We start from the raw sequence: 14,387 nt of genomic DNA on the forward strand, positions 1-14,387 counted from the left end.
AGACTATTCTGACTTCTATACCCAGAGAGAGATTGGGAAATAGAGTCGTTGCAAAAGGTGTCTACTGGAGTTCATTAGGGAAGCCACAGCCCAGTGGGCGTGGCCGGTACAATATCATGCTGCTGCCTCCACGGGTGAGGAGAACTCCTGGGGAGGTGGTGTGGCCATCCCAAAGCCTCCATCACCTGCCCACTCACGCCAGCTCATTTTATTGACCTTAGTCTGCCAAGAGACCATGGAAGTATAAATAATAAAGCAAGAAAGGCAGATGCATTTGGCTGGCTCAGTGGACTTCTGAATGTACTGTGAGTATAAGACCTTCCCTTTCAAAAGACTGAGTGCTTCTTGTCTATTCCACGTGAAGCTTTCTTCAGATTGAGGGAGGATATAGCACTATCCACAGGAGGGGGTATGAAAGGAAAATTCTAGAGGATCTCCAAAATCCAGGTAAACCCCTCTTGAGGAATTTGTTGAACGTCTTTGACAGAGTGTTATGGATGTCTACTGCCAAGTGCTTTTCTAGAGACAAAAGCTTCATGAATGTGGGGATGGGAGAGGTCTTGGGACATAAGTGGTGCCTCCAACTTGGGTCCACCCTTGCTGCATGATGCTGACTATAGTCAGCCTTGTATGTGAGCTGTTTGGGAATCTTTCTCTCTCTCTGAGGACAGAGGCTAGATCTATCAACTCACTGATTTGTGGAGAAAGTGAGGCCGAGAAGCCTGTTCAATGCATTTCTGCAGAATTGCCTTCACCAGCTGGATTCTCACCACTGATGCACATTGCAACCATGATGTCTTCCTTTGTCCACTCTGAGCCTCATTTCCCTCTTTATGGCACAGATAATCCTGAAGTCGATGATCTCTCAGCCTTTCCAACCCACATATCCCCTCCCCTTAGAATGCAGTCACAGAAGGGGAGGAGGACCAGGTCAGGCAAACAGCTGGAAAGTTCTCGAGGGTTTGGAGAAGGCTGTGGGGCTTGCTGGGCTGAGAGTCAGTCTGCAACATCAATATGGACCATTTTCTGGGCATTGCTGTAGTGTCCCAGTGCCTGACACAGAGTGAGGACTCAAACATATTTCTTCAAGAATGAAGGCAGAAATCTACAGGGCAAATTAAGAAGTGGAATGGGGACATGTGCTCCACTCTTTGCTTTCCAGGAAGGAGGAAAAAGTATATTTGCTGTGGTCATCAGAGTTTGTTTACGGGGCTTCTCTTACTTCTAACAGGGGAGAGAAGATATATCTTACCACCACTTAGTTCTAAATGTGCTTTTAAAAATCGTAATTTAATTTCTACTGTATATTGAGTGATTTCTTCTAAAAACAATATGAGTCCTTTAAAACAGGTGAGCCACAGAGCAGGCCTGGAGTGGCTCTTCAAGATGGGGCTCTGGTGAGGGTCTTCTGTTGGGGGGCTAAGGCACATCTTTAGCAAGGATTCCCCAGATTTCTCAGCCCAAGGGAGGGCACCGAGTTTACCCAAGTGCTACACACTCCAAGGGGTGCTTTGAAAAGGTTCTGAGGAAAGGTGGCATCTCAGAGGGCCTGGGGTTCCTGGGGCAGGAAGGGGTTTCTGGGGCAGGAAGGGGTGCCTGGTGCATGCAGCCAAGTGTAGGAAGCATCTCCCCAATGAGCAGGGAACACATTGGTTGCCTGAAGCTCACTCTGTTGGTTCTCAAGACTTGGGAACTTGTCCAAAGTATTCTAAACATTTTGGTCTCATTGGCTTGAAGAAGGATATTACACCAACTCTTTCTAGCCAGTCAGTTTCACCTGAGGGAAGAGAGGGAGGGTGGTCAACTAACAGGAGAGGAGTGACCTGCCCAAGGACAGGGGGAGGTCTCTCTAAAGGAAACTGTGGTTCCAAACCACTGTGCGCTGAGTAGACCTTCTGTAGCCTGTGTGTGTTCTCCCTGTTTAGGTATTGTTTCTTCAAACTGTGGTGATAATGGGGGAAGCACTTTGTAAATTTGGAAATATTATTATTGTTGAGTCTGCTGTCATCGTTCACTGTTGCTTCAGTTGGCTCATTGGGACGGTGTGGGAGGTGGAAGCAGTGCCCTCCCACTGCTACACGCCCTCTCGTGTAGACTTAAGCCGCCTGTGCTACCTGTGCAGACGCTTCCCACCTGGTTTGGATCTGTCTTTAGGATGAATGACTTCCGGGTCAGTGAGGCACTATTTTATCTAGCCATAAGAGGAGGAAATTATTTTTCCAAATTAATAGGGAGCATGGGAGTAGGATGGTCAGAGACTTGAAATACTGACTATAGCCTTATGTGTCCTATGTGTACCCCATGGGGTTCGGTTTCTATCTTGTTCTCTTTTTTTCTTGGTTTTGTTTTAGCTTTATCTCTTTATTTATTTTGAGTGACAGCCAAACACACACAGATACACGCGCGCACACACACACACACACACACACTCCAAACTAAAAGCCAACAAACAATTGCTCAACTCAGGAGAGCAACATATCAATTGATTGGGAAATAACCGGTTGCTCAGCTATTTTAATTGATGGAATTAAAAATTAGCCTACTCAGGTATCTAACCCAACTGACAAATTTGGGTCAGTTTAAAGCCCATGATGATAGATGGAAAGGCCCAGAATTGGGCTGGTGTGGGCTGTTTGGGGGAGAAAGGCCAGATGTTGGCACTCAGGGAGCCAGGGCAGGAGGCCTGGTGGGGACTGTTGTGACACAGGCATGCAAAGGTGGGAGGGTGCTGAGACCTGGCCAGGCCAGGGTGTGGGCTGTGTCCCTTGGGGGGGCGGTGGTGGCAGTACCACCTGATCACCAGCATCTCATGGGGGAAGAAACCAAATTATCACCACCTTCCCCTCATTTAATAGATGAAGATACTGTAAGCCTGAAGGGTGAGGAGACTTGCCTTGAAACGCCTAACAAACACACAAGTTGGGGAGAACCGCTATCCAGACCTGGAATTCCATAATCTGTTCTTGTTTCTGAAGCTTGGCAATGTAGAGAAAACTTGAGGGCACAGCGACTGAACATCACGGTAAAGCTGTGCGTGCCACAAAGTGTTCCCGGGATGGCGCTTTCTGCAGGTTCCTTCCCTGCTCCGGCCCTGCCCTGCCCGGCCTCGTCCCAAGGCTCCTGCCAGGCTGCTGAACGTCCTCCATGTCAAATGGCTGTGAAACCTGCTGCTGAGAATGTTTTCTCAGCTCCTTGAGGGAGGGACATGACTTAACTTCTCCACTCCTAGGCACTGGGCACTTGCGCCCACTGTGAATAGCAGAAGCTTCTGTTTTTAATTCAGGCAGCCTTTGTAAACAATGCAGCCCCCTAAACCCTGAGATGGAATCCTTCCCATTTTCTATTTTCTTTTGTTTATCTGAAGCATCCTTGGGAATTTTACTAATTTCTCTTCTACAGTCTGTTTTCAGACAGCCCACAGAGCCCTTGTTTATCACCAGCTGTTATTAAGTTTTACCAAAAAGTAGTTTTTGGGGGTGGAAGGTGCTTAGAGAGCACCTAGGTTCAGAGAGGGAAAGTGCTTCCTGGAATGTCACACAGCTACGAAGGCATGAGAGCAGAGCACAGAACTCCTGCCTACTTCATAGTCCTGGCATTTAAAAAAAAAAAATGTATCTGTCCATATTTGTGAGGATGTTTTTGGCTTCAAGGAAATGACGATGTAACTCAATGTCACTGGGGGTCCAGAGGCAGGGTGCGCTCTGGGGCCAGCTTTTTCCATGGCCCCAGCTCCGGTTTCTCCTAAGAGCCCTTGGATGCATCCTCTTTGTGCTCTGGCTTTGCTTTCGAGTCACTTCCCCCATGGGGCAAAGTTGCTGTTAGTCCCTGCCTGCCATACCTTCCTGCCCAAGATATCCCAGGAAAGAGACAGGGCAGTACCCCAACATTCCAACAAACAGTCTTGAAATCCTCCCTCATTGTACCTCTTAAGCCACATGCCCCTCCCTAAACAAGTATCAGGGCAGAAATTCCCACCTGCAATGATTGGATTAGGTCTGGCTCCTGAAGCAACCAGTAGCAGGAGAGTTGAGATGCCCCTGCACCAATCAGGCCCTCCACTGGAGTAGGGAGGAGCTTCTGTCCCTGAGGCACATGGGCTGCCTGAGAGAAGAGTATATTACTGAAAATAAGAAAAAGAAAAAGAAGATGAGGAGGAGAGGATAAGAGGAGAAGAAGGGAAGGAGGGGGAAGAGGAGGAGAAGGAGGAGGATGATCTATTGGGAAGCTGGGAGAATGGATGCTGAGGGAGCAATGAGCATTATTCACTAGAATTTTCCAATACTATACTACAAACTCCTTGAAGACCTTTGTTGTGATCAAGGCTCTATCCACAGTGCTTGGCATAGAAGGATTTGGACATGAAGAACCTGGGAACTGGGGACACTCCCAGGTACAGGTCCTGCCTAGTGTTCATTCATCTGCTTATTCAGTCAAACAGAAAGAGCCAGGCATGGGAATTTAGCTGCGCAGACCCTGTTGGTGGCTGACCCAGTTCCCCTTTGCTGGTACTGCTGTGAGGGTTGGCTGCTGACAGCTCACAGCGGCCTTCCCCTCTCCAGAAAATTGTCCTTGGCTGATAAGACCTAACTGACCCAGTTATGTACCATGACCTGCATCCACAGGACAGATCACAGCCACCAACTGACTGATTCTGTCCAAAAGGCCAGCCTGGAGAGCCCTTCCACTGTGGACCAGGCCAAGGCTAGATGTCACCTTGGCTCCTTCCCTTTTCCATCCCACTTCCCTCACTTCCCGACAGGCTCCTGCTGAGACAACTGCCCCAATACATAACATGCACCTAAATCCCCATCTCAGGTTCTGCTTCTAGGGAACCCAATCTAAGACAACCATGAATAGCCTTTACTGTGGACAGGCTGACCCTTACCCATGAATTACAGACACGCAAGATATAAATCACAGGAAGAAAGCAGACTAAATGATATAACAGATGACCAAGGAAAGAAATCTGCCTTCATTTTACGTATGAATTGGTATAACCATCACTGACAGTAGTATGTCCAACCAGAGAAATCAATAATTAGGCCAACATGCTTTTGGCATCTCTCTGCAGCATTAGGACTGGAGATTAAGGGCAAAGAGTAACTAAAAGTCTTGTCTCCCAGAAGCTCACAGTGCCGTTGGAAGATGTCAAAGCTGAGAGGTGGGTGAAAGGAGCAGCAGTCCTGCGCCTGGCAGACCTGGCTGTTCCTCTCCCATGGTGCCATCCCCTTCCCTCCCTGGGAAGGGCGTAGGGAAGAAGGTTTCCTGGAGACCTAAGTCCTTCTGGTATGAGTATCTGCCACCTAGAGAACATATGCGCTTAAACAAAGGGCTTGATCTCTGCAAATTAGTCATGATTCTTTTGGCTGAAGGGGAAAAAATTCACCTCAAACCAGCCAACTCTAAAAGGGAAATTTATTGGCTTCTATAACTTGGAAACATGGAAGTGGGTAGTAAATTGAGGTAAAGCTTAGTCCAGGGTCTCCGAAGATGTCATCGGATGTGTCAGTCCATTTCTGTCTTTCCACCTCCCTCTATTACTCTCCTCTCCTCCATGTGGAAACCATGGCCACATTCAGCTTCAGGGCTACTTCACAAAGTTAGCTGCCTCAAAGTTTAGGGGCTTTTACATTCCCTTAGAAAGACACTGACTGGTCTGATTTTGGTCCACACTCTCGTCTTTAACCAGCCAGTGTGGCAAAGGAATGAAGTATTATGACAGTAGGTCTGGGTCACATGCCTACACTACGGGGTATCCTCACTGTGGTCCAATGGAGGGGAGGAGAGCTGTTCCTCAAAGGAATTGAGACACTGTTTCCATAAAGAGGGTACAAAAACAAGAGATGTCTTCTACATTCAGTCCTCCTATTTACAAAATGTAGAAAGTCATTTCTAGTCCCCAGGGTGACTACAAAGGTTAAACGCTATGAACGGGTCAAAGCACTCACAAACTGCGATGTACAATACATACTAGTCACTGTATTTCTTCTTTCATCTGGTCTTCCTCTGGGTAACTTGTGGGCGATGGGGTTATCATGTTCTTTTTTTCTGCTAACCTCAGGTCTACTACTCAACAAGATAGTCTTCAAGGAAAATGAACCCCACGCTGGGCCTGGCTATTTTTCTGGCTGTTCTCCTCACTGTGAAAGGTCTTCTGAAGCCGAGCTTCTCACCAAGGAATTATAAAGCTTTGAGCCAGGCCCAAGGGTGGAAGGAAAGGAAGGCAGCCAAGGAGCTTACAAGGCAGAACATGGATTTTGGCTTTAAGCTTCTCAAGAAGCTGGCCTCCAACAGCCCTGGCAGGAATATCATGCTATCCCCCTTGAGTATCTCTACAGCTTTCTCCTTGCTGTGCCTGGGTGCCCAGGACAGCACCCTGGATGAGATCAAGCAGGGGTTCAACTTCAGAAAGATCCCAGAAAAAGATCTTCATGAGGGCTTCCATTACATCATCCACGAGCTGAACCAGAAGACCCAGGACCTCAAAGTGAGCATCGGGAACACGCTGTTCATTGACCGGGGGCTGCAGCCCCAGCGTAAGTTTTTGGAAGATGCCGAGAACTTTTACGGTGCAGAAACCATCCTTACCAACTTTCAGAATTTGAAAATTACTCAGAAGCAGATCAATGACTTTATCAGTAATAAAACCTATGGGAAAATTAACAACCTGATAGAGAATATAGACCCTGGCACTGTGATGCTTCTTACAAATTATATTTTCTTCCGAGGTAAGGCTTTTGGCATGTTGGTGTGGAAAGAATAGGATGACCATTAGACTTGGGTTAAAAACCTGGGTTGGCCACTGTTTGCTCTTTGACCTTGAATTCATATGTCATTTATCTCTCAGAACCTCACTTTTCCCATCTGTAAAATGGGTACCATGATACATAACTCATCATACAATTATCAAGATTTAAAGTGAAAACGTATGTGAAATGAACTTTATGAAGTCTATCATTTTCATGATTAGTGATTATCCTAACACAACATTGGTTATAGAGGTCGGAATTACATTTCGTTCCCATCTCTTAGATGAGAAAAAACATTCAGAGAGAGATTAACTGACTTACTCCAAGTTACAAAGCCCATCATTGAGAGTCAGGACTGGAACCCATTTCTCCTGGCTCTAGCACCGTGTGCTTTCCAGCACTTTAAGCAGACACCTGAGATGGTGATTGTGTTGATTATGGTGATGGTGATCACTTGGTGGGTCTTCTTATATATAATATATATGAATTCTCCTTATCAGACTTTATGTATTTCCCAGATCTGATGGAGAGAGACAGAAAAAAAAGACGGAAGAATGTTTCCAAATTTCAGCTTTATCCCCCAACACCACACAGAACACATATACACAGACGGGTTGGCCAAAATAGGTGAGAATCAGAGGCCAACACCCATCAGTCCAGATAAAATCACTGCTGGAGTGTCGGGAACATGGTACTAAATATAAAAAATTGAGGGTTCTCAAAATCCACAGGCAGATTGACGGCTAAGGAAGAAAAACGGTGACCACTGGCAGTCTAAAACCTCAATGTGCCTAAACCAGAGAAGGAAAAGGGAGAATATGGAATTTCCTGAAATCCCTATGTCCCCTAGATAACAATAGGAATAACAGTGAAAATAACGATGCTGATGACGACTAGCACCTACTCAACCTCACTATACACAGGCACTGAGCTGTGCTGCCTTATCCCGCTACATGTCAAGGCATCCCTATGAGGTAGCTGTCAATATCCTCATTCTACAAATAAGAACACTGAAGTTCAGGGAGATTGAGACACTTATCCAAGGTTAACCCTTGATAACCTTTTGGACAGGTAGATAGAACAGTAAGGCCAGGATTTGAACTCAGGGAGTTGGCCCTACAATGAGGACTCTCGGGTGGCAAGTTTGAAAGACCCAGGTCTGAGTTTATGCCCAATAGGTCAAGGCATCTTCAGAGTCCAGGCACCCGGGCTTCAGTGTTCACTGCTCTTTGGCAAGCTCCCAACGGCAGCCTGTTTCACCAGTTTTCTTATTTCCACATGACAGCAGCTCCTTCAGGACTGACTCAGATTAGAATCAAGCATTTCTACTCACATCAGACTCAATTAGCCATCATTAATTGTAATGCAGTCCCCTCTGTTAGGACATACTCAGTGGGCTTTCTCAGGCTTAGGGGAACCTGGGCTTATGGTAGTCTGCTTTTCCCCTCTTAATTTAGCAGTCTAGTCCTGACTTCTTTGGGAACTAATAATTTCACCTGAGCCCATCTCATCAGAAATCTCCAGGACGTGGAATGAGGGCAAGGACTTCCCTGATACCCCAGAACATCCCCTTTCACCCTGAATCCGTGTGGACAGAGACTAGTGGTTAGTTGGATTTAGTCACCTTTTTTTCCCATGGGATAATCATGTCATTTTGTCTTTCTTCAAACTAAGCCAGGTGGCAACATGAGTTTGATCCAAATGTAACTAAAGAGGAAGATTTCTTTCTGGAGAAAAACAGTTCAGTCAAGGTGCCCATGATGTTCCATAGTGGCATGTACCAAGTTGGCTATGATGATAAGCTCTCTTGCACCATCCTGGAAATACCCTACCATAAAAATATCACAGCCATCTTCCTCCTTCCTGATGAGGGCAAGCTGAAGCACTTGGAGAAAGGCTTGCAGGTGGACACTTTCTCCAGATGGAAAACGTTACTGTCACGCAGGTAAAGTGGGTGCCTAGCTCTCGAAGCTTTTTCCTTCTCCTGTCTTCCCTCTTATTTCTTCTCTCTGAGCTCTTACCTCATGGCCAAGTCCTCTTCTGGGCTCTATAATAAACTTATATCATGGTGAGAAGTAGACTGAGGAACAAATCACAGGAATAGAGTGAAGTGCTTGACTCTGAGGGAGATTCATCAAGACTGTGAAAGCACAGTAGATGGAGTCTCAGTGGAGGGTGGTGGTCAGGGAGGACTTCACAGAGGATATAGTATTTGAGCCAAGTCTTCAAGGTTGGGTGGCAGTCTGTATGAAAGGGGGAGGAGCAAAGGAAACTGCAAGGACAAACACGGGCTGTAAAAGAGAGCTGTGAGTTGTGAGGAGAATGATGTTGTCAACTGTGGTGTCACAACAGTTGAAGCTGTAGGGTGGCTGCTCCTCCACTGAAGAAGATGTTTCCAGTGGGAAGGGCAGGTGAAGCTGTGCAGATCTCAAGGGATGGCAGTGCTCTTGGAATGCCCTGGCACTTAGCTCCCCTCTTCCAGAAATGTGACTTTATTGAAAGCATTCAGAACCAGAATTTTCCTTTCTCGAGCCTGCAGCTCACTCTAGATATCACAGATGCATTCTGCAATGCCTCCAAGGCCATGTTCCATGTGAAAGGAGTCACATCAGTTCAGTTCAGTTACCATCCACAGGTTCCCCCATGTTGTCTCAACATGGGGACATCCCAAAGGGACTGACATGTTTCAGCCTGCACTCTACAGAGTTTTAGAGTTCATAGGGATGTCTTGGGAGATCCCCCTAAGGAATTCGGGGCTGTAGAAGGTGAAGAGAAGGTGAGAAATGGGAGGAATGCCAGGTCTTCCACTCTTGGCTTTGTGAGACATGGACTCCAGAATATGACGTTTCCTGTAGGACTCAAATTACATTGAGACCCTGCAGCTGATTTGCTGGAACTTGCCATCCTGACTGCACTCCAGTCCCATCTCCAAGCCATGTCTGATGATTTCCCCATGGGGCTACAGCTCAGGTGCTGCACTGGGGGCTTCACATTCCCCTCACCAAGGCCCTCTGCAGCCCCCGGTGCTGTGACCACCATCAGGCCACCATCAACCCCACAGAGATGTTCCCTGGGCACTGCCACCATCTCTCTGGCTTCAGGCTTCATCTCATTTTGCACCTTTACTCAAGAGTGGAATAGAACCTTCGAGATTTTCTGTAGGCCGGTGCCAGACTTCCTGGAGGCTTGGGAATAACAGAACCAAAGCTCTTGCAGGAACCCAGGATAACTTAGAGTGCAGTTACTTAGAAGTGGCATCTTGTAGAGTCCAAGTGTAGGCTGCTCTCAGTGTCTCTTCCAGGGCACCTCCTTCCATTTATCTAGTGCCTGCTCTGCCTCCCCTATCCCTCTGGGACTGCTTCCCGCATCTCCATGACTTGAGGCCAGGCCTCCTTACCAGGAGGGCCATAGAGAGGAAGGTTCCTCTCACCCAGGAATGTCTGCCTACCCAGTCACTTCTGGCCTTGGAATGACAGGCAGGGAAATGTCTACCTTCCCAAGAAGAAACTCCAAATCCTCTTGCAGGACAGGGGGCTTTGCCCACGGTCCCCAAGGAATTACATTTGGTTAGAACATGATAGGCAAATATTCCTACTGTCTGAGCTCATTATTTCTGGGAGATAAGTGGTCAAGTTGCTTTGATCTACAGGTAAGAAGCGTAGTCCGAACATCTCAGTGGTCCGCTATGGGGTGGACGGGATATCCCTATGTGTTCTTCCTGCAGTCCCCTCCAGATGGGAGAAGACCCTGAGCAGAAAAATCACCTTTTCCCTAAAAGAAGTAACCAAGTCAACAGACACACACCAGTTTACATGTGGGTAGAACATATCAGAATTTAGGCTTCGGATGACTTTCACCTGGCCTCTGTGCAGGAGGCAGACACCTGCTTTGGATTTGCATAATTTGAGGCCAGGTGCTGCTCCTCTGATTTCGCCAGAGGAAAAGCTCTATTTCCCAGGGTCCACCTTTAGGAGCAGAAAACTGCTGGTGGTTTAGAAATAGCCATTGTCCTGTTCAGAAGTGTTGAGGGTTCACTCCCAGCCTGGGCACCCCACACATTTCCGTACATATTGGTATATGCACTCACCTGCCAGCAGCAGCTGCATTTAATGCCTTCCCATGTTGGCACAAACGAAAGCAAATCTCCCCATTAACGCACTGGACCTAGGCCCCTTTGCTACTCAGGAACATCACCCTAGAAATCCTCTCCTCACTTTCCTACATCAGCATATGTTTTTCTCTCTTCTGAATCATTTCCGTCAGATACAAAGATGCTCTTATCTTCCATCTCATCATGAAACCTCGTAGGGGGCCAGGGATAACTTACAGCTCATGGAAGTGACTTCTATGCAAGAAGACAAAGCAGGTGTCTGCCTTCTGTGCAAGCGACCTGTACGGCTTGTGCTGGCCTGCAGGAAATCCCAATGCTCTTGTTTTTCCCAACATAAAAGTTTCTCTTGACTCTTGTTTTTCCCCAGTTATTCCCCCATTTCGTCACTCCGCCTTTGCAGGTGAACACCGTGAAGCAGTTGCCTCTGTTCACAGCCCCTAGTTCCTCTCATCCTTTCCTAAATCCACTCCAGTCCAGCTTCTGCACCTGCTTCTCACAGACAGCTCCATTCCCAGGGTCTCAAGGGTGTCTGTGTTGCAGAGTGCAGTCAGTCTCAGGCCTCGCTGTTAGGCTGGTTAGTGTCCCCACCTCCTTAAGGTGCTCTTCATTTGGCTTCAAGCTCTCCACTCTCACGGCACCTCCCACCTTTCCCCTCCTCAATCTCCTTTGCTGGAGACTCCTCTCCTCCTCCAGGTCTCAGAGGTGAGTGTCTTAGGGCTCAATTCCCAGCCTTCTTTTCTGTCTATACTTACTCCTGAGTGAGTGCACAGGCTCAGACCTTTAAACACCGTCTCTATTACCACGACTGCCATGCTTCTAGCCCCAGCCCCTGTTCTCCCCCAAACTCCAGAGTCATGGATCTTTCTGTTTACCCAGAATCTCCCCTGTATGTGTAATTGGAGCTTAGAGTCAACACATCTAGAATGGTGTCCTGATCTGTCCCCAGGGAGCCTCCCCAAGCCTGCCCATCTCAGTCAATGGTGACTCCATCTTATTAGTTGTTCAAGCCAAAAACCTTGGAGTCACCCTGACCCCTCTCAAATGCCTCATTCCGTCTGTCAGGAAACCCCTTTAGCCTACAGCAAACTACATCTGGAATTTGGTATCTTTCCACTGTCTCTATGGCTCCCAACATCCGACGACCACACTAGCTTCCAAATGGTCTCCCAGCATCAGTTTTGTGCATCCCTACTTCACACACACCACCAGCACCAAGAGTATATTCTTAACAGAGGCGACAGAATGATCTTTTTAAATCCTAAGCAAGACTATGTCACTCCTCTCTTCAAAACCCTACAGTGACTGCCCATTTTATTCAGGAAAAAAAAAAATCCTAATTTGTCTAATTCCCTTGCATGCCTCAAGGTTTGCTCAAACCTTGGACTGATCCCTGATTTCTGCAAGTTGACCTATTTATTTTTTTCCATAGCACTTACTGCCTTCTGCATACTACCAGTACATGTATGTAGGTTTAGGTGGTACTTTTTGCTATGTTGATTCTATCCCCCGTTTTCCCTGCTAGAACACACAGTCAGGGGCAGGGATCTTTGCCTGTTCTGTTCATAGATGCATCTCCAGCACCTAGAACAGCACCTGGTATACAGTGGGCATTTAATAAATGTTTGTTGAGTGAATGAATTAGTGGAAAGGTGAATTTGGGAGTCGTCGGGTCTGTGGATGATACTCAAAGCTGTGAGACTGAATGCCATTCATGGGGAGGGAGTGAATGTGGAAAAGAGAAGGGGACCAAGGTCTGAGTCTTGGAGCAGCAGCGTAGCTGGTAGAGACAGGTGGGCTGGAGCCAGACAGGAGCAGGAGTGGTGGGGAAGGAGGAGAAGCCTCAAGGGTGGACTTGGAACGCTTCACCCTGGGGAAATAAATTACTGGCAGGTGCAGCTCACTGAGAGTTGACTCTGGGATGTGGGGCTGGATGTCAACGGTGACTCTGGAAAGAGTTACTTCCATAGAAAGTTGAGGTCAAAGAGCCGACTGCAGTGGACTGAGGCAATCGTGGGAGGGAGTGGAGATAGCTAGCAGAGACAACCTCTGCTACAAAGGGAAGTAAAGAAATGAGCTGGAAGCTGGAAAGGCAATTCAGGGCCAAGACAGATGTCTTGGCATTAGTTTTTGAGGATAGGGTGCAGCCTTCTCCAGAGGAGGATCAAAGGGGCACTGTTGAAGGATGATGCAGGAGAGAGAGGACACATAAGCAGGAATGAGGTCCTTGGGTAGGTGGGAAAATAGGGTGCAGGGCCAGGTGAGCAGGAGTCCAGGGTCTGCAGGTACCTCGGGAGACCCTGGCCCCAGGCTCCGGGCAGGAGGCTGATCGCGGTTCAGCTACAGAGGATGTGAAGTTGCTAGTTGGAGGGCAGGAGGATGGACACTTGCTAAGTGCCGACTGTCTGCTGAGCACCTTGCCTGCATTTGCCTTAGCACCCCTAGTGTCCCGTGGGAGAGATGATGATCAGCTTCCTTCTCACATAAGTGACTTAGAGAGGGAAGGTCATTTGCCCCAAGTCACAGAGCTCATGAGAGGCAGAGTGGATTTGAACCCAGTTCTGTCTAGCTCCAGATTCTGGATGCCCTGTTCCCTTCAGCGTCAGATATTCCAGGGTCAGGATGGGCTCAGGTTTCAGGCACAGCAGTGACTACAGTGGGGACATCGTCAGTGACTGCGGCTGAAGGGGCTCTGAGACAGGGGGACTTGAGACTTGAGAACACTCCTTGTAGAGGGCTCTGGGGCAGGTGTGCTGGGAGGCAGGGACGCTGTTCAGATTGCTTACAGTGTTTTGAAACCAGGGTCCCAGGGTTAAGGAATCCCTCCTCATTCTGTGGATGGAGAGAGATTGGAGACCTTTGGGGCTGGGAGGACACATTTCATTCGTCATGTATCCTGAGGCCTGCCCTGCAACACAACAGGACTTGACCACTCACCCTTGTCGTGTCAATTCCCCAGGGTCGTAGATGTGTCTGTGCCCAGACTCCACATGACGGGCACCTTCGACCTGAAGAAGACTCTCTCCTACATGGGTATCTCCAAAATCTTTGAGGAGCATGGTGATCTCACCAAGATCGCCCCTTGTCGCAACCTGAAAGTCGGCGAGGTAAGCCTGCCTAGCCTGGACTCCACTCCCTGCAGCACAGGGGCCTTCGCCCAGCCCCGGGCCAGAGCCGGGGTCACAGTGGCTGTCAGAGCCAGGACTCCACCCACTGGTTGGAGCGGCCATGAATCCAGCTGTGACCCTTACCAATCCCGTGATACTGGGCAAACCACATAACCTCCCCCAGCCTCATGCTTCCAGTCTTTAAAACTGCTACTATTTTGGAAATCTATTCAATGTAGCAAACATTGATCAAGGCCTGGAACAGTTATCAGGCCTAGAACTGGTCTAGATCTAACCCAGACTCTCTCTCAAAGGCAACATGCATTTCTTTCTTTCTTTCTTTCTTTCTTTCTTTCTTTCTTTCTTTCTTTCTTTCTTTCTTTCTTTCTTTCTTTCTTTCTTTCTTTCTTTCTTTCTTCCTTC

The 14,387-nt window shown here is 47.8% G+C and overlaps 1 protein-coding gene across 1 annotated transcript in view; it reads left to right on the forward strand.

The window, feature by feature from the left end:
- The first annotated feature begins 6,083 nt into the window (after window positions 1-6,083).
- The window catches only part of SERPINA12 (serpin peptidase inhibitor, clade A (alpha-1 antiproteinase, antitrypsin), member 12), a 10,594-nt gene continuing 2,290 nt past the window's right edge, over window positions 6,084-14,387 (forward strand). The window contains exons 1-3 of the mRNA XM_011991693.1: window positions 6,084-6,728; window positions 8,424-8,694; window positions 13,817-13,964. Of these exons, the coding sequence (XP_011847083.1) occupies window positions 6,095-6,728; window positions 8,424-8,694; window positions 13,817-13,964 (1,053 nt within the window). The 5' untranslated portion in view covers window positions 6,084-6,094. The remainder of the gene's footprint in view (window positions 6,729-8,423; window positions 8,695-13,816; window positions 13,965-14,387) is intronic.

The sequence above is a fragment of the Mandrillus leucophaeus genome, unplaced genomic scaffold (genome assembly GCF_000951045.1).
Source record: "Mandrillus leucophaeus isolate KB7577 unplaced genomic scaffold, Mleu.le_1.0 Scaffold4, whole genome shotgun sequence".
Taxonomy (NCBI): Eukaryota; Metazoa; Chordata; class Mammalia; order Primates; family Cercopithecidae; genus Mandrillus; species Mandrillus leucophaeus.